Source organism: Ochlerotatus camptorhynchus, unplaced genomic scaffold (genome assembly GCF_037179485.1).
Source record: "Ochlerotatus camptorhynchus isolate MF236.1 unplaced genomic scaffold, CSIRO-AGI_Acam_v1.1 ptg000185l, whole genome shotgun sequence".
NCBI classification, from domain to species: Eukaryota; Metazoa; Arthropoda; class Insecta; order Diptera; family Culicidae; genus Ochlerotatus; species Ochlerotatus camptorhynchus.
The window spans coordinates 2,991,098-3,015,155 of NW_027040675.1; the positions used below are offsets into that span (position 1 = coordinate 2,991,098).

At 39.5% G+C, this 24,058-nt stretch overlaps 2 protein-coding genes across 4 annotated transcripts; one reads left to right on the plus strand and one right to left on the minus strand.

Moving 5' to 3' along the window:
- The first annotated feature begins 506 nt into the window (after positions 1–506).
- Positions 507–21,663, plus strand: Coq2 (ubiquinone biosynthesis protein COQ2, mitochondrial). Its single transcript, XM_065223192.1, has 2 exons — positions 507–1,771; positions 21,303–21,663. Exons 1-2 carry the CDS (start codon positions 695–697, stop codon positions 21,552–21,554), a joined length of 1,329 nt encoding a protein of 442 aa, XP_065079264.1. The 5' UTR covers positions 507–694; the 3' UTR covers positions 21,555–21,663.
- A 94-nt stretch (positions 21,664–21,757) lies between these two features.
- On the minus strand, positions 21,758–23,693 carry LOC135702173 (aprataxin and PNK-like factor). Of its 3 annotated transcripts, none has more exons than XM_065223195.1 (3): positions 23,482–23,691; positions 22,600–23,419; positions 21,758–22,091 (listed from the first exon to the last, which is right to left on the minus strand). In XM_065223195.1, exons 1-3 carry the CDS (start codon positions 23,575–23,577, stop codon positions 21,778–21,780), a joined length of 1,230 nt encoding a protein of 409 aa, XP_065079267.1. In that variant the 5' UTR covers positions 23,578–23,691; the 3' UTR covers positions 21,758–21,777. The 3 variants fall into 3 exon arrangements, with proteins under 3 accessions (XP_065079267.1, XP_065079266.1, XP_065079268.1); XM_065223194.1 differs by having other exon boundaries at positions 22,585–23,419; XM_065223196.1 differs by lacking the exon at positions 21,758–22,091 and adding an exon at positions 22,224–22,429 and having other exon boundaries at positions 23,482–23,693.
- Between the last annotated feature and the right edge of the window lie 365 nt (positions 23,694–24,058).

The following is a 24,058-nucleotide window of genomic DNA, read 5'->3' on the forward strand; positions in this document are numbered from 1 at the left end:
ACAATACTTTCATTCCAACTGTTTGATTTGAATTCGCTTTTAATTTCAACACTGCCATGCTTTTCGTTTGACAGTGTAGTACAATTCATTTGGAAAGTTTTAACTTTTAAAAGTTGTGGCTGCGAAACTTTTGACTTGACAGTTGACTGACTTTTATTTTAAAACCAAAACGCTTTCTATCAAAAAGAACCAACGCGAACTTTTAATTCTACCAATGGTTTTTTTTAATTTTAGCAACGATTTTTCTTTGTGCGATGTACTATAGTAAACGCACGGAACAAACTTCGATAACCGTAACAAATTTTGTTTCTTTATTTTCGACCACATCAACCGAACACCCCTCCGATGCATTTTGCTTTGCACCTCTGCTCCTGATGCGAGAGCAAAGCCAAAAATCGGAGAGAACTGGCGATGCACCCTCTCTCACAACAAAACCAAAAATCTCCGCATCTGTCAGAACGTTTTCGCCTTTTTCGATGAGCCCCCCATGTGAGTTAAGTAATCGCCGAATCGGCTCACTCGGCTAGGTGCCCGTCTGTCCTCCGGTTCGCGGATTTTTGGTTGTAGTGTTTGCGTAAGTGGTTTTCTCCGCGGTAGTTTCGGGAAGCCCGTAGTTCCGTCGCTCGCGGTTGTCTTCACGTGGAGGCACTTCGGGAGCTGATATGAAGTGACTAATCAAAACGGTCGAGATTCAATGTCGATCATGTTACGTCGTACACTGACCTGCTGTTCGAGATGGACGACACACAAGATTCCGCAGCTGTCCCCACCGTGCTACGGGTTTCAAATCCGGCGGGGGATTCTGTACAATCGAGCTCCTGCTGTTTGTGCCGGTGCGAATCTGCGAAGGAAGGAGGAGACCCGAGCTAACCTCACTAGCACTGGAAGCAGAACTCTGACGGATCCACGGTGGTCGGGATATAGTTTGCATAGAATTACTGGTGGAAATTATGAGTTAGCATTAAGGGAATTAAGTAGCAAAGTTAGTGATAAGAAACCGGAGCCAAAGGGTTTGCTACAGAGCATAGTACAGAGTCCGTACGCGAGGCTGATGAGAGTGGACCGACCGATCGGGTCTTGGTTGCTGTTTTGGCCTTGCGGATGGAGTATAGCGTTAAGTGCACCAGCCGGGTGCTTGCCCGATCCGTGGATGTTGGCATTGTTCGGAACGGGAGCGTTTATCATGAGAGGTGCCGGCTGCACGATAAACGACATGTGGGACCGAGACATTGATGGAAAGGTGGCTAGGACCAAGAGTAGACCGCTGGTAGCCGGCGAACTGAGTACGGCGGATGCTTGGTTCTTCCTGGGTGCTCAGCTAGGCGTTGGACTGCTGATTCTGCTGGAGCTCAACTGGTACTCGATAATGCTGGGGGCCAGTTCGTTGGGTCTAGTCATCATCTATCCACTGATGAAACGGGTAACCCACTGGCCGCAGCTGGTCCTGGGCATGACATTCAACTGGGGCGCCCTGCTGGGCTGGAGTGCCACCCAGGGTTCCGTGATGTGGTCCGCTTGCCTTCCGCTGTACCTGTCCGGCGTGTGCTGGACCATCGTGTACGATACGATCTACGCCCACCAGGACAAGGTGGACGACGCGCTGCTGGGCATCAAATCGACTGCGATCCGCTTCGGCGACAATACCAAGCTTTGGCTGAGCGGATTTTCGACGGCCATGATCGGCGGGCTGGTTGCATCGGGGATGGTGTGCGAGCAGACGTGGCCCTTCTATTCGGCACTCGGGGTGATATCGGCCCACCTGGCCCACCAGGTAAGTGTCGAACTTTGTGTTTGTTTTCAGTTAAGCAAGGTTGCGAAATATGTGTGCTCGTTTCTGCCGTTTGTTTGTTCACTGTAAGAATTATGTTTATAGCTGAACGTGCAGCTTTGCGGTTTCATTTTACAGAAGAAAAAAATAGCAATGGGACCTACATTGAAAACAGTTTAATCTGTTGCGTGTCAGAATTTTTGTCTTGTGCATTTATTTAAGGATTTTATTTAATGATTAAATCAAATTTTGCCTACCGTAATTGTGAATGGACTGTGGAATTTGGAGACTTTACGAAGATCCTTTTGAAAATATATCATGATCGTATAAGACCTCTCTGAGGCGAACTTGGTCAGTTTCGTAAAAAGTGAATCAGGAAATTGATTAATTTGATTTTACCACTACTAGAATCTAGACTGAAAAAATAATAATTAGAAAATTACATAGGGGAAATGGCTCTAATGTTGGCCTATGGATCTAAGATTGGACCCATCGCTAAAAATCTGCTATTTATAAATTTTATCTAGATGAACGCGTCATTGGGACGGTACTAATGGATATTTTTGGTCGCTATTGAAAATTTAGTCGATTGCTGAATTTACGTATGGGCTCAAATTAGGGGCATTTAGGCCGACAAAGTTGGGCAGTTTGGTCCTTTTAAGAAAATCACCACTAATGATACCGAATTCAGTTGAAATTTCGAATGATATTTAACCAAATGGATAGTTGCAAGCCTTTCTTACATCATGAATACAAATTGAATATTGAAAGTAAACTTTTGGACCTTATGAAAGAAGATTTAAATTTTTTTCGTTCTGTAACCCAAATAAAAATCGTTGGGCTAAAATGAGCACCCTATCGGGGTGGTATGAGCGCCCATGTTAACAACCGGTAAGAATATTCTGTTCTCTTGAGGCTTTATGAAGGGTCAACAATTAACAGTTTTAGCAGCTGCTTCAAAACGTGAATTCATATGGTACAGTCATATTTATAAAAGGAGTAATGCAAAATTAAAGAATAATTAAAGTAGACAATGTTTGAAATATCAGTGGTGCTCATATTGCCCCGAAAGGACTTAAGTAATATTTTGTTAAGAAAAACTTTAATGTTTATTGAAAACTAGATAAAAAATTGATTAAATGCAAGGATCTAAAGTTATCAATGGTTCAATGCGCTGATGTCTTATGATCATGCTCAATCAACTGCTCAGCAGGCAACATTGGTGTTTCTGGGGCGTTGAATAGGACACAAAAATCATGGCTACTATGTCACACTGCAAAATACAGTGTTGCCTACAGAGCAGCTGCTTGATCATGTCATAAGTTTACCAATCTCTTAAATAATTAATAACTTTTTCCTGTCTCGTTTTACATAGAAACGATCTTCAGCAAAGTGGTAGCTGAAAAAATTTTCTATAAGAATGGCTATCGAACTGTTTCGCAGCTCAATATGGAAAAAGACTAGAATGCAATGAACAAAAATTTGAAATTTCTCATAGTAATTTACATGCAAACTTCAAATGGCTTGTGCGAAGTCTGTTTCTAACCAAACGAGTTGTAACTTTGGAAGGCTGATCGAAACCCGATTTGAAACCATTTAAGCATTGTGGAGCGAAAAAGTCATATTTTGCATCAGTCTAATGACCATACAAATTACCATGACATTTCTGATCAAAGCACAAAACTGACATCTGCCACCGTGCTCGCGGAAAATCTTTATCCTAGTCACGAACAGTGGTACATAATTTATGAGTTCTTTCGTGTCTAATCTATTCCGGACAAACTATTTTTTTTTAAAGAATTCAATTGTTTTAGCAGATGGGATCGCTGCACATTTGAATCGGCCGTTATGGATTCCTGACCAAGAGTTAAAGTTTGATGTCAGCTTGTCGGTGGTTCAAGTAGGCTTCAAGCCTTAAGCATGCAACAGATGTTTTGTAAATTATGTTCAATATGTTGATTTTTAAGCGGGTGGCCACATTATCCCATTGGCAGAATCGCCCCCACTTTCCTCTACACAGATAAAACTGTACACGTATACTTTAAATTAATAGCAAAAAAAAAAAATATTTCAAAATTTTAAATGCTTTAATTTTTAACAGAATTGCTGCTATTTTCAGTGACATAATTTTACACCAAAAGATCTACTCATGTTGTCCTTTAGTTGTGCCGAAGAAGAAACTTTAAGGCTGAAATTTATTTCAAAAGACTCAATGAGGTTATGTTTATAAAAGTGTTTTCTACTACTCACAAAACGGTATTCTTTTGTGGTTACCGGTTATCGACAATCTCTTGCTTCTTTCATGCGATGCGGATAACAAATATAGTTCCGTCTTACTTTTATAGCTTCTTTGACATCCTGATGGCGCTGACGTTGCTCAACTTACTTTAGACGCTAATGGCGGTAAGCTCCTATCGGTATTATCCTTGGATTAAATCCCGATCAAGAATGTCCGGCTGCTTTGATGTCGACATCAGAGTTATTCAACACGATGCTATGCAAACACTTCGCAGATCATCCAAACAGGGACGGTATTAAAAGTTAATCCGAGTTGGAGCTTACCGCCATAAGTACTGCTAGCACCGACAAACAGACATGACACTTAATTCTGACTTATGCCCGAAAATCGTAAACGGCCGATTGAAATGTGCAGTGATCCGAATTGTCAAAACCACAGGATTTTTGGATCTAGATAAAAATTATTTGTTCAGAATAGATGGGACACGAACGAACATGCGGGTTCATGGCTTAGCTAAATATTTCCCGCAAAATAATAACTTCACTGTTTGACACTAAACTGACAAACTGACAGCTCGCTCCCATACAAAGTGACACCAAGGGGCGCTAATAAGGCGATTTTTGCAAATGTAATCGTTCTTATTTAAAATAGTTCCAGAGTACCAAAATTGATGAAATTTTGGGTTCGGGTTCCATTTTTAATGCAGATTAAGAATATGCATTTACCTCAATATCCTTAAAGAACCCAATTGGGTTCTTTAAGGGTATTGAGGTAAATGTATATTCGTAATCTGCATTAAAAATGGAACCCAAACCCAAAATTTCATCAATTTTGGTACACTGGAACTATTTTAAATAAGTACGATACATTTGCAAAAAATCACCTTATTAGCGCCCCTCGGTGTCACTTTGTATGGGAGCGAGCTGTCAGTTTGTTAGTTTAGTGTCAAACAGTGAAGTTATTATTTTGCTTTAAATCTTGATTTAAACATCAAGATGAGAGTGTGTGGGTTCGAAAAAAATATCGCTGTACTCAGAAAACGAAGCTCTTTAAGATGATGTATAAAACCCGATACATTTTTCAAAATTAAAGAACCCAATTGCTAAAAATTAAAAAAAAAGTCTAACAAAAACTTGTTTTCGGCATACTGCGGGGCAAAATGCACAAACTGAGTTCATGTCAAAGAAGCATACATTTAGGCTCTATCTATGCTCCTCCGTTATTGAATTTCAGAAGTTCACGCCTGATGGTTATGCTTTCCACACTACAATTCACATGGCGCATTTGGGGTATAAGTCAAGAGTAAATTTTGATTACGTCGAAAGTGACAATGGTAAACAAAGTCAAGCTCAGGGTCCAGCATTTTCGAAACATAGAAAGGAAAATGAACTTTTCACGCAATCGTTTCGTTTCGAGCAGCATCGTTTTCGTCTATTTCATTCTGCATCTTGTTATCGAGTCACGATGAACGTGTTTTCTGTCAAACAAGACTAGTCTATCAGTTATTTTCGTTCTTCAAGTTCATGAGTTCATTTCATTTGAAGCAAAAACTTGTTTCAATTGACGTAATGAACGACTCGAAATCTGCCTCCTTCGATTTGTTTTGGTTTCACTTCAATTCGGTGCTGAATCGACTTGTCACGCGTCGCGTCGTTCCTCCCGTAAAAAAAAGAACGATATAGGTACAATGAAATGTATTGTAACCATACAATAGAATTTAATGTACTTAAAATAAATTGTATCGTCCACAACTATAAAATAACCATAGAATTTATTGTTTTCACAATATAATCTATGGTAAATGGAGAAATCTACAATAGAACAAGGGGGTTGTTATGTATCTTAACCATACAAAAAATCACTTTTTCCCGAACAAACTTGAGCCATTTACCATTTATTTTATTGTTTTTCTATTGTTGAAAATTCATACTATATGGGACGTATTGTATATCTAATATAATAACAGTATGTTAAAAATTGTTGTACAATATACGCACAATAAGATTGATTGTTGGCAATAGATTTGGATGTATTTGTATTTTATTTAATGGTAATTGTATGGTTATTTTTTTCCGGGCTTCTTTCCTATTTATTACTTTGTATCGGTGAACCGGAAAAATGGATTGTCCAGGACCATCCTCGACTCCACAAAAATGCGAGAAAAAACGTAGTGATGGTGTTACCACAGACAAACAGACATAACACATTGAATATTTCTCCTGTAAAACATCGTCGCTAAAACATTACCGCCATCTGTTGAGTACACTGTGGTCGGTAGTACGCTGAACAGATGGCGGTAGTGTGTAAACGACAAACGCAAGGGAATTGACTATGCGCGCCACAGGTGGCGGTACTACCAACTACTATACTTTTAAATTGACCGTTAAATGCTTGTTCGATGAACAACTTGCGAGTGTTATGTCTGTTTGTCTGTGGTGTTACGCTAGCAGAAAAGGCCGCTAAGTTCATTACGCGTGATGGCGATAAAGCCATCTGTAACATCGATAGCGGTAGTGGGTGCACCTATATACAGCGAAAGTTGGATATAAACAATTTTGTTCGACATTTCCGAACACGCCACACGGAAAAGGCCAACAGCGAAGGGTTGCAAAAGGAAGGAGAACCGTCGGCTAAAAAGCCGAGGATTGTCACGAAACGGCCATGCGCCATTGACAAGCGACTGATTGTTGAAGTATCAGTAAAGCTGGTCGCAAACCATAATCTTCCCGTATCCTGCTTGGAATGGGAGGCTATACGCCAACTTTTTGATCCTCTTACAGCAGCGGTAGGCATGTCGATGGATACCCGCATATTGAAGGGCCATGTGACAGTCAGTGCGGAGATGGTGAAGGATGCGATCGCCAGCGAGATGAAGGTAGTCTTAGTCTCGTTAAAAGTTGATTCTGCGGCACGTCACAATAGGCACGTGCTGGCCATTTTGGCCAAGTATGCGATCGACGATAAAATTGTCACACGAACACTAGGTTTGTAACATACGCACTATCACAATGGGGCTGTTCATAAACTACGTAGACAGTTGGGGGGGGGGGGGGGTTGAGAATTATCCACAACCCATACAAATTTTAAAATTTTTGTATGGACAATTGTCTACGCAGGGGGAGGGAGGGATCAAGAATCCCAAAAAACTATCTACGTAGTTTATGAACAGACCCAAAGGGTTAAAGGATTTTATCTCAGCGTATGTTCCTATTTTGGGTTTAACACAAAACCTAGGATTTAAACAACTTGCTTTCAGTGAGATCCAAAATAGGAACATTAAGCTGAATTAAACACTGTTACCCTACGTAATGGTCATTTTTACGTTTAACCTCCAGGGGTCATCGAAGTCAAAGAGAGACAGACCGCGGCTTTTTTAAAGGATCAGATCATGATGGTGATCCAAAGCTACGGCTTGACTGTTGATCAGATTTTTTTCTGTAACGTGTGACAACGGTGCCAACATGCTGGCTGCTGTGCGGCAGTTGAAGCAGGAGTTCGAAGCAAACTTCCTCACAGTATACGATGCCACCGACGATCCGAATGGAGTCAACATAACGACTGAAGAAGAGGATGGAAAATAGCAGGAGTTGCTTACAGCGGCGTTGAGTGACCAACTGCAGGAGCATCTGAATCTTGTTCGCTGTGCAGTGCATACGTTACAGTTAGCGATTTCGGACGTAGTAAACAAATCCAACGAAGAAGTGCAGAAACTGACGAAAGTGGCCAAAAAATGCAGGTCGGTAAAATACACAACGTTTTTTGAGCTACATGGCGCTACCTATCCTCCGGTCTGGGGGAAAACGCGTTGGGGTGGAATTTATGTAATGATTTTAAAGTTTTTGGAGCAGCGGCCATTTTTCGATCAACTTGCGCAGTTTCAGGAGTTGGGTAATGTTTAAAGTGTCCTCTCATTTCCTTAAATAATTGCCGAAAAAATATTGCCCAAGCTATTACCAAAGAAGAATACTAAGATGAAACAGTCGAAACAAAAACTTTCTATTTTATGTAGTTTTCGTTTTTGCGGTGTAGCACTGGTGTAGTGTAAGCAGGAATAAGCGCATCATTTAATTGTAAACAAAGGTGCATCCTATATCTACACCCTGAAATATTTCGGTGTACGGCAGTGTAGCACCGGTGTAGGTACACCGCAAAAACGAAAACGACATTAGTGTCCTCTTTCACGGTCCCTTTCATCTCAAGACAAACAATTGAAATGGCGTTAACTCCATTTTGTAAACAAACCTTGTAAGGTCATTTTCTCGCGAACCGAAACCTTCATTCGCAAACCTAAACCACAATCGGGTAGAGGAGAATTTCCCCTACCTGTTCATTATGTTGGTTTGCCTTTGCGGACTTCGGTTCGCGAGTAAAAGGCCTTACAAGGTTTGTTTACAAAATGGAGTTAAGGCCATTTCAATTGTTGGTTTTGATCTAATCAATACCCCCGTACGCAAATTAATGTTGTGGTTTTGCTGCCCCCTCGGTAGAGATGAAATTTTGCGCTCTTTTTTATCAAAACAATCACACCAAAATCAGAGATGTTCCAATTTTGTAATTACTGGATTAACAACTAATCGATTATTTTTTGTTCGCTGTGTTGACATTTTTCAACCCACATGTTTGAAACGATGGGTGATGTTCCTCTGGAGAAGTTAGTGCTTATATCGGCATGATATAACCGATTACAAATATTTTACTTTTCGCTTCGTTAATCGGCCATCGCTAGATGAATGTGAAACGCCATTTAAAATATAAGGACCGTACATAAATAATGATACAATTTGAAAGGGACCGGGGCTAATCATAAATTACGTCCCCACGGTACCTGAAAAACAAACACGAGTGCTGACCGATTGCTATTGGGAGATTGCCGCAAAAGCTCAACGCAGATGTCGCCACTGCATGATGATGATAATGTTGACAGACTACAAATACAATTCGTGAAGATTAGCATTAAATCATAATTTTCATCAAATCCTTCCAATATAAAATTCGAATTGAAGAAGAAAACGTTTTTACGATCAGACTGATGTGCATCTTTGACTTTTCCAGGTGAATTTTCATAAGATCTATTAATTTCATTTCACGGCTCCATCAATGCTGCATCGTAAATATAATGTAAACAGAAGTAAATTGCTCAATTACTCAAAATACAGATGATTTGTCATCTTGTTATCACTTTATAAACCATCGAGCACCATTTTATAGTATGGTGCGTGTTGAGTACATCAAGTTCCGTTACGTTTTCCGTCGAAAATTGTGAGTATCAATATGTTTACCTAGAAAAGGCCAAAATGAATATTGGCGTCCTATACAACCATTTCTCCATTATCACCAGCATGATACAATCTTTCCTAAGTAAATTAACTTAATTTCCACTTTCATCCTAGTGGAAATCGCACATATTCATCATTTTCCGAAAAATGCAGGAGGTAACCTCTACCAGTGGGTGCAAACTTGTTATGCATAATTTTCCATGAAAACATCTCCGATCCATACCGAAATAATAACAGTTAGTTTGCAAACACGTTTTCTTACACGATTCAAGCAAAAGTTTCCACCGAAAATTAGGGTTTTTGATCTAATTTCCGTCCTACTAAGCACAACCCGCGCTTTACCTCTCTTTTTTGAACGGGTTTGAACAAAAAATGGAATATTTCTTTCAAAGATGACTTCTAAATTTATTCACCTTTCCATTCGTACCGTTGGATTTGATAAAGAGTTACAAATTGTTGAGATATTGAACAAAATATAATAGTGCTTCTTGATTCTAAATTCGTTCTACGAGTTTCAATTCCGTCCTAACGCATTGAAACGCCATTAGATTTTATTCGTCCTACGGATAAACGGAGAAAAAGGGGATTCGCTAGGCGCGCTTCTTTTGTTTTGAGAACAATGAGCGTAAATATTAATATACCCTCCCCTTGGCTAGTTTTTGCACCTTGCTGTTGGTGGGCGGGCTTAATTTCATGCTAGTGGAGTGTTGGAGACGGTGGGTTTATGGTCAGCGTTGCTGGCTCATGCCGCGATAGAATGGCGTCATGGGCAGGCAATGGGGATTACTAAGCTTCCCCTCTCTGATAAACCACTGCATGAGAGAACCAAAGATCTAGTCTAGCAGTGATAGTATCACACTTGTTACTCCTTTATTTGAAAGCCGCGTTTTAGTACGCTTACGTATAGGCACTGACGTTGGGTGTGATACTGGCGGGTTTTGCCGCAAATCACTCTTATTTTATTTATTTTTTACGATAGATTTATGTGGGTTTGCAAGGGAATTATACTATGGAAGTATTTCAGAAAGTGCCCATCGGTGCTCCTTCTATTTGCGTGACAAACTTTCATTGTTGTTTTCATTGAGGTATTACTCAGGGAACAATGTTAAACACCATTTTGGTAAATGGTATTGTAACTAATCTTATATGTGCTTCATTTTGATTTGGGATAAGTGTTTGAACTATGGCTCGGGATTTCCACTGTGGTGTGCTTCTATTGTGACATACCCATATGTATTTTTGTGGTGCCACATAGTGGAAACGTGAGAGCGTAATTGGAACATTTACCCTATACAATATACAATTTAAAATTAGCTTAGAAACTAACTTCAAAGTGAAGCATTTGAGTCACTTGAAGGTGTCATCTGGGACGAACAAAGATATAATTAATATATGTAAAAGCCAGAAGTACTTAAAACACGTTAAATTGTAGTTTAAAAGCATGGGTTATGATTGTGTAGGTAGATTAGAGATTTCAGTTATTTATTAAATAAACTTCAATTATAGAATTCAGAAAGTTAATTAACATAAGAGATAGGACGCGGGGGGTCCGCTTAGGGAGGCGACTAGCCTATGAAGTTGTATAATAAATCTTCCTATTTAGTGTATTTGTTAATTACAGACAATGTCAATAGCGAAAGTCATATCTTCAACCAGGCGCTTACGAACAAGTGAAGTTTTAGGAAAGATGTGTTAAATATGTTGATATGTTTGAAATAAGAATTAGGATTGTTGTGCTTTAGTTTTCGGTAAGGTATGATGTGTCAACAAAGCCTTTTTGAGCAAATTTTCAAACATCAAATTGATTGAGTGATTTATTGAAAGACATTGCGTTGCGAAAATTCACAAGTCATACATATAACATAGTAGTAGTAGCAGTGTTGCATAATCTTATCACAATTGCTGCAAATAGTGCTGGAGGGGCCGGCAGGGCTGAATACGGATCAAAACTAACATTACTACTAACACTAAAATGATCCCGGAACTAACACTTATCCATTGCACTTTTAGTTATATATTAGTTTTATTTTTCTACTAAGTCATCTATGCTTCTTTCTATTGTTTGGATCAAGTACAACTAATACTAATCTACCTTTATGTATGTTTTACTCCCTTTTAACCCATTATCTTTATGAATGGCGAATCATATGACGTGAGACACGTACAAGCTGGAACTCAAAGAATTACTTCGAACAGGATGTCAAACAAATTCAGGACCAATCTAGAAAATGATGATGATGGTCCCACCTCTTACCCCTACAAAGGTTTGAGCTGGACGATTTATCTTTAAGATAATTAAATATAAACATTTTAACCAGGTTAGCAAACAAAAACGAGCTGGTTACAGTTACAGATATAAATTCCCTCTAGACTTTACAGTTGCTTCACAGCAATATACATAAATGTGAAAAAGCTTAGGCGTCCACCTCTTAGTTCGCCTTTTGGTCCACCTAGAATATTCATAAGTATTACAAGCAATCAAGAGTTAATGAACAATCAACAAAGCATCCTATACACTAGCAACCCCGCAATGATGCTATTATAATTTTCAGCAATGTCAGGAATGCTCACGAACCCCCGACATTCAGCCAGAAAACTTAATACTAACTCAAAGTATCTTCCAAATAAGCTTCAAAGTTGCATTTTTTTTTATCAAATGTTAAATTCAGTCCTCTATATCCGTAATACGCGCGCGAGGCTCAAACCTTTGTAGACTACTACTTTTTTTTTTTTTAACTACTACTTTAATTCAAATATAAAAAAAAATCCATCATCACCATCGTGGCGAACAAAATAGTTTTTGCAGTGCTACAATAATTATTAAAAAGTCGTTATGACAGCTATCCATACAAAATAATCCGTTATAAATAACTTCGTCAAGATACATACTTCGTCCATTCATAAAAAAAAAAAAAATAAAAATCACTGGATAACTGTTCAAAAGACAGTTTTAACGTGTGAAATACAATGTCTCTTGAATTCTGCTAATGTTGTTGCACGTTTAATATGTCTAGGCATCGAATTGAAAACATTTACTCCTTTAAAATACAATGAATTCTGTGAAGCGCAAGTCAAGAAATGTGGTGTTCTTATTTCATCCGCGTTTCTAGTATTATATCTATGAAAATCACTTCCTCTTTCAATTCGATCACACAAATATCGAGGCAGCAAACCATTTACTACTTTAAAAATGAACACCATAGTCAAATAAACTATTCTTTGCTTCACTGACAGCCATTTTAAAGCGTCCAGCATCAAAGTTGAGGAAGTGAATCTATTACATCGCAAAATCAAACGCATTATTTTATTCTGCAAACGCTGTAATCTCGATATTTGTGTTTCATTGGCTAGAAATAAAATGGATGGGCAAAAGTCTAGATGAGGAGAGATGATTGATTTGTATAGCTGTATTTTACTGGCAATAGTTAAATCGTTTTTCAGTCGACATAGAATTCCATACTTCTTGGCAATTTTCTTGATGACATTGTCAATGTGAGAGTTGAACTTAAGTTTGTCATCAATAATCACGCCAAGATATTTAATCTCCCGAACGCGATCAATAGCCTCATCATCAATTACCACGGAGACATTATCATTTACTCGGTTCCGCGAAATTACCATGAATTTAGTTTTACTTGTATTTAATTTCAACTGCTTACACTTCAACCATATACTTAGAGAACGCAAATCTTCATTCAAATGTGAGACGGCAACTTCTAAATCCTTAGCTGCAATGAATAACACAGTATCATCTGCAAAAAGATTAATGTCGCAAAATCGTAAAACGCGTCGCAAATCATTAATATACATAATAAATAAAAGAGGCCCTAATACACTTCCCTGGGGCACTCCAAGGTTATTCCCCACGGGACTGGAAACAGAATCATTAAAAACAGTCCGTTGAGTTCTGTCAGATAAATAGCTTTCAAACCATTTATAAGCAGTACTCGTAATTCCAAAGCGCTTGATTGTACTTAACAGTAAGGGCCTAGAAATTGTTTCAAAAGCGCGTTTCAGATCCAAAAAAACAGCAACAGTCGTATCTTTACGCTCCAAGTTGTCTTTCCACTTTGCTAACACCAAATTCAACGCAGTTTCACAGGAATGACCTTCCCGATATCCTGATTGTTCTGGTATCAACAAAGAGTTGCTATTCAAATACTCCAACAGCTGGCCTTTAACAACAAGTTCTAAAATTTTCTCTAATGTGTGCAACATGTTGATGGGACGAAACTCTTCGGCTTTAATCGTTCCAGCAACTTTTTGAATAGGAACCACTAAGGATTCCTTCCAAATTTGTGGCACATGTCCAGTCTGCAAAGATTCATTAATAAGGTCCAGCAAGATGTGGCCAATGACATGAAAGCAATCTTGAATAACTCTAGAATTAACATTATCTACTCCAGCCGATTTTCCTAATGAAAAGCAAATAACTCTAAGTTCATCTAAAGTAATTTGGTGAAAACCTTCAAATCTACAACTACTATTAACTGGCTGTTTTATTTCGTCAGGTTCATCGACCAATTCAATGGATTGATTAATCAATGAAACACTTTCGACAAAATAATCATTAAACATAGATGCAATTACTGGTTCTGACTGTTCTAATGTGCCATTAAAAGTTATGGACCGCGGTTTGCAATTACTAGGTTTTAATAAAGATTTCAAAATTTTCCATAACTCTTTGCTGTTGTTTTGATGCTGATCAATCTTCCTCTGGACATATTCACAACGAGTTTGTTTTATCGATTGTGAATATTTATTACGCGCGATTGTGTACCTATTCCAATGATTATCATTATTTGATCTGCAAAACTTTTTGTACCATTTGTCCCTCTTACGTTTAAGACGCAAAAGTTCCAAATTGTACCAGCTGTTCGAGTTTTTCAAAGAAACAAACTTTTGCTCAACTAATTGATTGGTACACGTTTTCAAAGTGTTAGTTAGAACAGCTGCAGATTCATCTAAATTACCGGCCGCGAATGGAAAATCCACGCTTCTCTCAACAAGATTTGAAACAGCCTGTTTCGAATATTTCCTCCAGCACTTCAATTTGACTAAGTCATCGTTATTATTGATATTATCTAATACATTAATCACTAAGGTCTCATGATCGGTTATTTTCAAATCAGCATCCGGAACTGAACAAATGGAATCAAAATTGGAATAAACGTGGTCAATTAAAGTTCTACTGTGCCTGGAAATACGCGTATACTCATCTACCGTTTGTTTTAAATTGAAAAAATCAGCTAAACGCTTCAAATGATTCGAATTATGGTTGTCACGCCAATTAATATTAAAATCACCAGCTAATATATTTAATTTACTTGAATCAAGGAATGTCTCTAGCCAGTTCTCTAAAACATCAACAAAACGCTGGTCACTAGAACTGGGAGAATGATACAAAACACCATAATTACCCATCTTCATGCCACGCACAACTGTAATGCCCAAGAACCAGTTACCATCGATAACTTCGTTGATTCGAAGGTCGAATTGAATTGATTCTTTGACATAAATAGCAACACCGCCAGTGTGTCTAGAATGTGATAAACAAGCAGCAACAATATATCCCTGAATACTATACTGATCAAAAGCTTCAGTTTCTACAATATGGGTTTCAGATAATAAAACTAAAAGAGGACGTTTTTCCTCAACAATCTGACGTAATGCTACGTAGTTTGTTGACAACCCCGCAATATTCAAATATAAAAAATCGAATTGATTCACATTCCTGGAACTTGGCTGCTATTTATTGAAACGCAAGCTGCTTTTCTTCTGTTCAAAAAGTCTTTTATAGAGCAAACATTCAGGACTAAATGCGGCATGGTTGACGTCCAAGTTCATTTTACGTTCTTTATTCATTTTCAAACAATTAACACATTTCAATACAGTTGACGTACACTCCGATGTTTTGTGTTGTTGGCTGCACCTAGAGCATCTCTCACAATTTTTGCAATCCATGCTCTTGTGCCCAAATTCTCCACATTTGAAACACCTCAATACATTAATCGCGGGAACTATAGAGCACCGATCAAACCCTACATTTACTTTTTTCGCGCATAACAAACATTTATACGTATCGAAATCGACTTCAATCACAACACTGAACTTGTTGTACGTGAAGCGTGGATTTTCAAACATGTTAACTACTTTTACATCATTTATAGCGATGTCTTCATTTTGACTTTTTAAATAGTCAATGAAGACATCGGAGGAATACTGATCGCTCATGCCCACTATTTTCAATCTCGGCACCGAAGTGGGAACAACAGCACTATAGTTTTCACCCAGATTGCTTTCAATACCATTTTTGACATCACTTACATTTGCTCCTGTTGCACACTCAACAATAATGGAGCCATCTTTACCATTTCTAAAATTACTGATTTTGTGTGTTTTTGGATCCAACTGAGTTTTCAAAAACTTACGAGTGTCTTCGCAAGCTTGTTTGGACTCTTTCGGTTTAATCACAATGACCGGACGAGTCTTACGATTATCTTGTTTGTTACTGTTACTGTTATTTTTACTGTTACTGTTAATCCAAATGAGACCAGAGGTATTTGGGAGAGGTATTTGATAAATAATCAAAAAGTGGTAAGTTAAAATCAGAGCCAAGGATCATGAGAGGTAATTGTCAATAATTCATTAATTAGTAGAAATCTCGATAACTTTTTCAAGGGAGCGTATTGGCTTTTGTAGGCGGTGCGTTTGGTCGTTGATTTGGCTTGACTGGTGGCTCGCCCACGCGGGCTGGCACTATCATCAGATAGGGGAAATTTTCCTCTACCTGCTGGTGGTGTTGATAAGCGTGTGCGGGCTGCCGGTTGCGCCGGATCGACGATCGGATGCATTGTTTGCAGGAGCTTCCCTTTGAAAAAGTAATCGAGAAATAACCATATTATCCTGTAATTGATATTACTATTTTTACATATCAATGAAATTAGTCATGACAGAGTAACAGATGGGGAAGGACAATAGACACAAGTTGACACAATAAACAAGACAAGCGGGGGTTAATACACATGACAAAATGACAAAATAAGTGACGACAGAAGACAAGACTGGGACAAAAATAAACCTTAAAAAAAAAAAAATGCGCAATTATATTATCAAAACTATTTGGATCAGCACAAAAACAACAGTGACCAAACGGGCACCATAGCCTAGGAACGTCTGTGTGTTGATTTAAAATAGAGGCTCATAGAAGCAAAATTTATCAATAAAAGGGGTCTAGTGTAGAGTTTAAGCAAGTCATGCCACTGGATAACTACAAAAAAAAAAAAAAATAAAAAATGAGCGTAAATATTAATATAATGCGCTCTAATAGGATTAATGGTGTAGCTAATGAATTAACGCATCGGTATAAACCTACTGTTGATCTGTGCACGGTAAAATCATTGATATTATTGATCATTTTTGATCGATAGAACGGAAATGGGCGATTACGACGAAGTAATGCTCTACCCTATTAGTTTTTCTTTATGTACCGATTTGCCCCAAAAATCGTCTGTTTTACTTGGAGAATTTGGAAACTATCCTCCTTCTAGTAGTTCTCACTTCGTAATATAGGTGGCGAAAGCTTGGAAAAGTTTCACTGCAAGACGCCAATAAGCTTGAATTGCGAAGAAGAAGAAGAATAATAATGTTTCCTGAAAAGCAAGAGATGATGTATGTGAGACCTCCCTTAGCTCAGTCGGTAAAGGCACAGCTACAAAGCAATACCATGCTGGAGGTGGCTGGGTTCGATTCCCGGTCCGGTTTTGGAATTTTTTGGGTTGGAAAATTTCTCGACTTCCCTGGGCATATAGAGTATGATTGTACTTGCTACACAATTATACTAATGCAAAAATGGTACAGGCATCGAAAGCTCTCAATTAATAACTGTGGAAGTGCAACTAGAAAACTAAGTTGAGAGCACGCAAAAAGCTAATATGCCATACGCAAAAAGCTTGAAATGCGAGGAAGAAGAAGAAGTATGTGAGATTGAAAATGGCCGAATTTCAGCTCAAATGTGAATGATTGACCATTATAAACAATTATGCAACACGAAGAAGGTCCAGTCTGAATTTTTTTCTATATCTATACGTGGCGATAGCATCTCCTGGTTTCCTCTATAAATTGTCCACTTTCGACCAATTTAGCGCTAGTATCGATAAATTTTCGGTTTAAAATTGCCACTTGGCGCTACCAGCACTTAGTGTCTAGTGTAAGTTGTGCAACGCCAGCGCCATCAGGTTGTCAAAAAGGGTTTTTAAGTGAAGAAGTCGCCGTTAGTGACGCTTAAGTCGAATAGAAATCTTTACACTAGTTTTTAGAGATATTTTGTTCGAGCCTCATCGTCTGTTCTCTGTGTCTGAACGTAGATGCGCTTCTGATGTATTGCAAAGAGAGTTTGTCCTGACAAATTTTACTTTGTTGCTTGCCGTCACTGATCACGCATTATAATTGGTTCGTTTAGACTGCCGTTACACGCATAAGAGTCCCATGGTGCATAAGGATTGCATAGAACATGGGACAGTTATGCGTATAACGGCAGTATAGTACGCACTTAGATTTTTCTACCGAGCTCAGCTGTGCAAATCTCGGCAAAAAATGTTTTACTGAGATCTCAGCTTAGCATTATCCGAGACTGAACAATCAAATGTCACTTTTGCTGAGATCTCAGTGAAACTTATTTTTCAAATATGGACCAGTTAGGTCTGGGTCACAAACAAGGCGTCACAATATCAGCTTCAATCGACCAAATCGATGCGACGAAGAGACTGCTGGCTTTCTTTTTCTGTTAAAGTCGAATAGCTTCGAAGCATTCTCTAGAACCTCAGTCGGCGTGCACAAACAAATGTTCAATCGCTTGTCTTTCTTTCTCTTGTCGCTCCATTGGTCTTCCTTTCAAGCTTCGGTGAAACGGATGATCGAAAGAGCGCTCGACTTTGATAATTTTCTCTTTCATGAAACACATCAACAGAGGTTTCATGACGTATATGACGGAAAATGAAATAATACATTTAAAGCATTTCTCACGTGAAAACACGTGAAGATTACACGTAATATTTTTAATTTATCTTCCATCCATATATTAATCAAAAAAAAAATGATCAAAAACGGGACATAACGCATTTTGAACAAATTGAAAGAGCGGTGATAGAGTGTTCGTGAAAGGGGATTGAAATCCATAATGAGGTTCGTTTAACTAGAAAATCGACGTTAGTTACATTGAAAGCGATGAGCAAAGCAACGACGAGAAGTTCCACAGCCAGCCTTTCCTTCTAAGCGTCCTGCTTTTTTATTTTCGTTTCTTGCTGATAGTCTAGCTAGGCGTTATAGAAATGAAGCGTCGAACACGTATGTATGAGAGAAAAAAAAAACACGAGTTCATTTTAGAGCTTCGAAAATTCAGAGCCCTGGTCACAAATGGGAAACTTACTTTGCCGAGATTTGCACAGCCGAGCTCGCTAGAAAAAAACTAAGTGTGTATGTCAATTTCGTCACAACAAAGCCATTTTTCACAACCCGCAAAACCAAGCGACTTTCAGTCCCATGTCCCGAGTTTCCAATCGTAGTCCTATTTTCGACTCGTAGGTCTTTGCCGGGGTAAAATGCCCATGCCAAGGAAGTCCTCCGATTAATCCACAAAGTGAATCGATATTTAAGTGCAATGCCATCTAAATGTTGCATTAGGCAAGATATCACAATTGATATACTTAACGAAAATTGCTAAGTTCTTGCTTAAATCAGTGAAAATAAAAAGGCTAACAAAAACCTGTTTTCGGCATACTGCGGGGCAAAATGCGCAAACTGATTTCATGTCAAAGAAGCATACATTTAGGCTCTATCTATGTTCCTCCGTTATTGAATTTCAGAAGTTCACGCCTGATGGTTATGCTTTCCTCACTACAATTCGCAGGGCGCATTTGGGGTATAAGTCAAGAGCAAATTTTCACTACGTCGAAAGTGACAAAGGTAAAACTACTATTACACTATATAGGGAAAAGCGCTACTTCGTCGTAATCGCCCATTTCCGTTCTATCGAGCAGAAATCATCAATAATATCAATGATTCCACCATGCACAAAACAATAATACGTTTGTTCCGATCCGTTAGTTCATAAGCCACAACATAAAGCCTATTACAACGCATTGTATGAATATTTACACTCATTGTTCTCAAAAAATAAGAAGCGCTCCTAGCGAATCCACTTTTCTACCATCATCCGTAGGGCCAAGAAAATCTTATGGCGTTTCAATGCGTTAGGACGGAATTGAAACTCGTAGGACGAATTTAAATTCAAGAAGCAGTGCTAGATTTTTAATAATATCTCGTCATTGTATGACTCTTTATCAAATCCAACGGTACGTATGGAAAGGTGAATAAATTTAGAAGTTATCTTTGATGAAAACATTCCATGTTTTGTTCAAACCCTTTCAAAAAAGAGAGCTAAAGGGCGGGATGTGCTTAGTAGGACGGGAATTAGATCAAAACCCCTACTGTTCGAATATAGGATCACATCCCATTTTTTAATTAATTTACCAGTCAAATTGCTTTTTGACGTAATCGCCTTCCGATCAAAATATTTTTCGATATTACTCAAGTCACCCGATTTCTATGGAGATACCTTTGTCTTAAGAAACAGCGCAGAGAAACCCGTGAAAAGTGTACTTCGTCGATTCGCTTTCTCATTATTAAAGTGAATAAATCGAACTGTTTGTTGCTAAGATGATTTCGGTGGTCCTAAAATGATGAATGGGCTGCACATAAGGAGACGTGATTGATAATTCTCCCGAATATCCTGGTAAATACACTTTGACTTAAGTAAGGGGGTTACCCAACGACATAGGGTAAATTATGGCTTCGGCACCCATTGACTGTTTTCGGCAACCGAAATTGAAACGTTTATTTCACTGTATTTTCCCATCAAAACGCTTCGCTGAATGTATTAAGCCGATTCCTTACCTTTTCAGCTTCAATCTGATTACGTTTTTACGACTGTGAATTCCTGTTATACCATATTTTTATTTAAATGAAATATACATACTACAAAATACGGCTGATTTCGAGTTGCCGATAATAGAACAGCTGGTTAACACGCAGTTCAAATGGAAAGGGTGCCGAAGAAAAAGAGACTGCCGACAATAGTCACTCTCACCTGAGAAGTTTGGAGCGTTGTAAAAACATGTTCAACACGTTTTGATCAATTCTGTCGATTGGAATTGGTAGAACAGCAAGCAGCAGATAAATGTCAACAAACAAACCTGTCATGTATGTGTGTGACGCTGAGAAATCGCTAATAGAAGTTCGGACGCTGCTTAGATTGACGAGAATACGTAAATTCCCCTATAACAACTTTTGTCTCAAAAACCAGTATTTTTTTGCATGAAAGCTTGCGATCTGCTTTGTACATAATGAAAATTTGCTTTTGATGTAATAGTAATTATGAAAATAACTAGGTACTATGTTTCTAATAAACATACCACTCGAGCTTTCGAGCCGAAAGAAGAAGGATGTACTTAACAACATGCATCAATCCAATCAAACTTAGGTGTTGTTCAGACATAGCTTGAAATATTGTTTCTACTACTTTACTGAATATTGTAATCACCTATACTACCGTTATAGGCATAGCTGTCCCATGTTCTTATTTACCGTGGAACAGGTATGCATATAACGGAAGTGTAACTTCAAACAAAGTTAGATTTCTGATTTAGGTTAAAATGAGAACCACCCTAATAATCGTTTGAACAAAAAAGAGGCCCATTTAAATACTTATAACCAACTTCTGCCGAGGCACTAATCCTCTAGAACGGATAGCAACAGAGTAAATATGTTTTTCTTGCTAAATTGCCGTTTCGGACCACAGTGCACTGTTTGATTATTTCAGATGTTTTACCAGCCTGCGACATCTACTAACTAGGGAAATCAAAGCAGTTGCTGTTCTCAGTCAAATGTTTTGCCAAACTACATTAAAATAGCACCCCCACTAAATAATTCTCTCTCTCTCTCTCACTCTTTCGCCCTCCAGATCTACTCTCTCAACATCAACAACCCGACGGACTGCGCCAACAAATTCATCTCCAACCACCAGGTTGGGCTCATCCTGTTCCTAGGCATCGTCTTGGGTACCCTGTACAAAGGCTACGGCCAGACCACTTCTTCATCGACGCCGTCTCCCGCCGCAGCAGCACTTTCACCTTCTACCTCATCCGGATTGGTCCTGGCAGCGGCCAATCAAACGACCCCTACCGTCATGCCGAGTCAAGCCAGCGCCGTCTAACCGACGCGCCGCCCCGCAACCTTCAGAATTTTCGATTCGTTTACCTTTAATTTATACTGTGAGTAGAATTTTTGAAATTCAAATTGTGTCATAGATTTGAAAAACAAAATACGCAATTACGCTTGGTCATTTTTTTTTTGAGAAATAAATTGGGATGATTATTTTAGCTGGCAGTTCTTTTGAGTATCACATGGAAACAGACCTCCAATCAACGAGCTTGGTTTTATTCTTCATTCTCGTCATCGTTCAGCACCCGGAAGTTGATTTCCTCCTCTTCATCATCGCCGTCGTCGTCGTCGTCGTCGTCATCACCATCGTCGATGTCCCCATCCGGTCGGTACTCGTCAGAATCGCTCTCGGCATCGAAAAGGTCCTCTCCGTCATCATCGTCGTCACTGTCGAAGAGGTCCGGATTGACCATGGCCGCTATGACAATGTCCCGGGCCAGACGACGGCGGCGCCTTCGGTCAGCGTTGATGATGGGCTGATGGCCAGCTGCAGGTACTTGTTGGTTCGTAACGGCGGGGGCGGTGGTAGCTAGGAATAGAGACCTGTTTTGAACCACCGGTCAACAATGGTTGCAGATTTTTTTTATGAACAGGGGTGTCATCAGGATTGGAATTTCATGTCTGGGGTTGGGTTTATTTTCGAGTGCATATCTTCAGTATCTTATATTTTTCTGGATACTATTTTCCCCTGATAACAACCTCCCCAAGTAGATTATTTGTAGATAACGTAATCGTTCAGTCGAGTTGGCTGTTTGATACTGCGCTGGGGACGAACCGAACTCGAATTGCCGTCGTCCGGATCTTCGTCAGATGGAGAGTTATTAGCATCCACGAGACCCGTCCGAGCAGCTGGTACGTATCGGATCGCTATTGCAGGGAAAAAGAAACAAAATGACTAATTGCGCTACGATAACGAATGGCACACACACACACAAAATAAAGCCTGGCGACATGAATTCCAATCCTGTGCTTCGGGGGATGAATTTGCAAAAAATGATCTAAGCGCATGGAAAAGGACATACCTCGATTATACTTACTTGAATCGGGATGCTGGAAATCCCGGAAATGCTGTGGATTGCGACGGTAGCAGGTCACACCGTACGGACAATGCGGTGCATCGCTCGGTGCCGCGGGAAACGATGGCCTCCGGTAGTCGCTGTCGTTGGGATGAGCAAATTGGGCCCGATGGTCCAAAGTGCGCCGATAGCAGCGGATTCCGAACTCACAGGACGGCCGCCCCGGTGGTGAACTGGTACTGTCGGCTGTTTCCTTCTTAATTTCCTTTTTATCTGCTTCCGCCGAAGGCGACTTTGGCCGAGATGTGCTCGCTTCTACAACATCCGGATCTGTCTTAACTACTACTGGTACATCGTCGCCTCCGCGGGCTCCGTCCGCATCATCCGCACCTTTAGCTTTCTTTGCACTCTCAGCCTCCGATTCCTCGTCATTCTTCCGTTTCTCCCCACTTCCTCCACCACTCATCCAATCGGGCAGAACCCGCTGCTCCGCAACTGCACTGTTGACCTCCTCCATCGTTCGTACCCGTAACAATTCACCGTTGGAATTTCCGTTAGCAGTCGTTTCCTCCGTCGACGGAGAGCTACTGCTGACAGCCGTCTCCTCCACCTCCGGATCCTTAAATCGCACCTCGAACCAGTACTGATCCGGCAGCAGAGCAAACTTCTCCCCGTGCCTCAGCGTCGCCGTTAGGTCTTTGGTCAGTATGTTCAGCACCTGGTCATCCGTCCGCAGGAAGATCGGATTCGAGTGGGTGGATGTGATCTGAATAGTACCTCCGGCCTGTTCGCCGTCGTGCTTTATAATGCCGTGCTGCCGCGAGATTCGCTTGTCGTCACACTGTGGCGATGTGGTAATTGTATAATCAAAGCCGTGAATGTACAGGAAAACAATGAACAAACCTGCAAAATTGAATCCCGACCAATGACGGTTTCGGCGGACGCAATCGCAATATCCACCTTCTTTTCACAGTCGTACAGATAGAAGTGGATTGCCATTGTTTGATGGTTAGATTTTCGAGCAAAAATGAACCTATAATTTAGAGAATTTGAGCATTTTTCGCTGCAAAACAACTAATAACACAAAATTTAAAACGCGAAACAGCCAATGTTTGTTTACAGCTTCACGAATGGCGCACTTTTCAACTTTCAGTCTTCGGGTTTTTTTCTCGCGGAGTTTTCCGCTCATCACGAACGTACACGAATGACAGAAAACAGCCAATCTCCGCTCAGTCGACATAACGCGAAAAATAGGGGTGCTCAAAAAGAAAACTAGCACTCGCGATCTAAAGTGAACTCTTGTGGCGAAAATATGAACTATCGAAATGATGATGCGGTTTCAATATTTTCTATCAGACTGTGTTCCATTTGGTGAATTTTCAAATAAACCTGCACTCAACATATCTTAAAATCTAAATAGATTAAAAGTTACGCTAAATCGCAACTCTTTTTTTATCCATTTCGTTTATTTGGAAGGCTC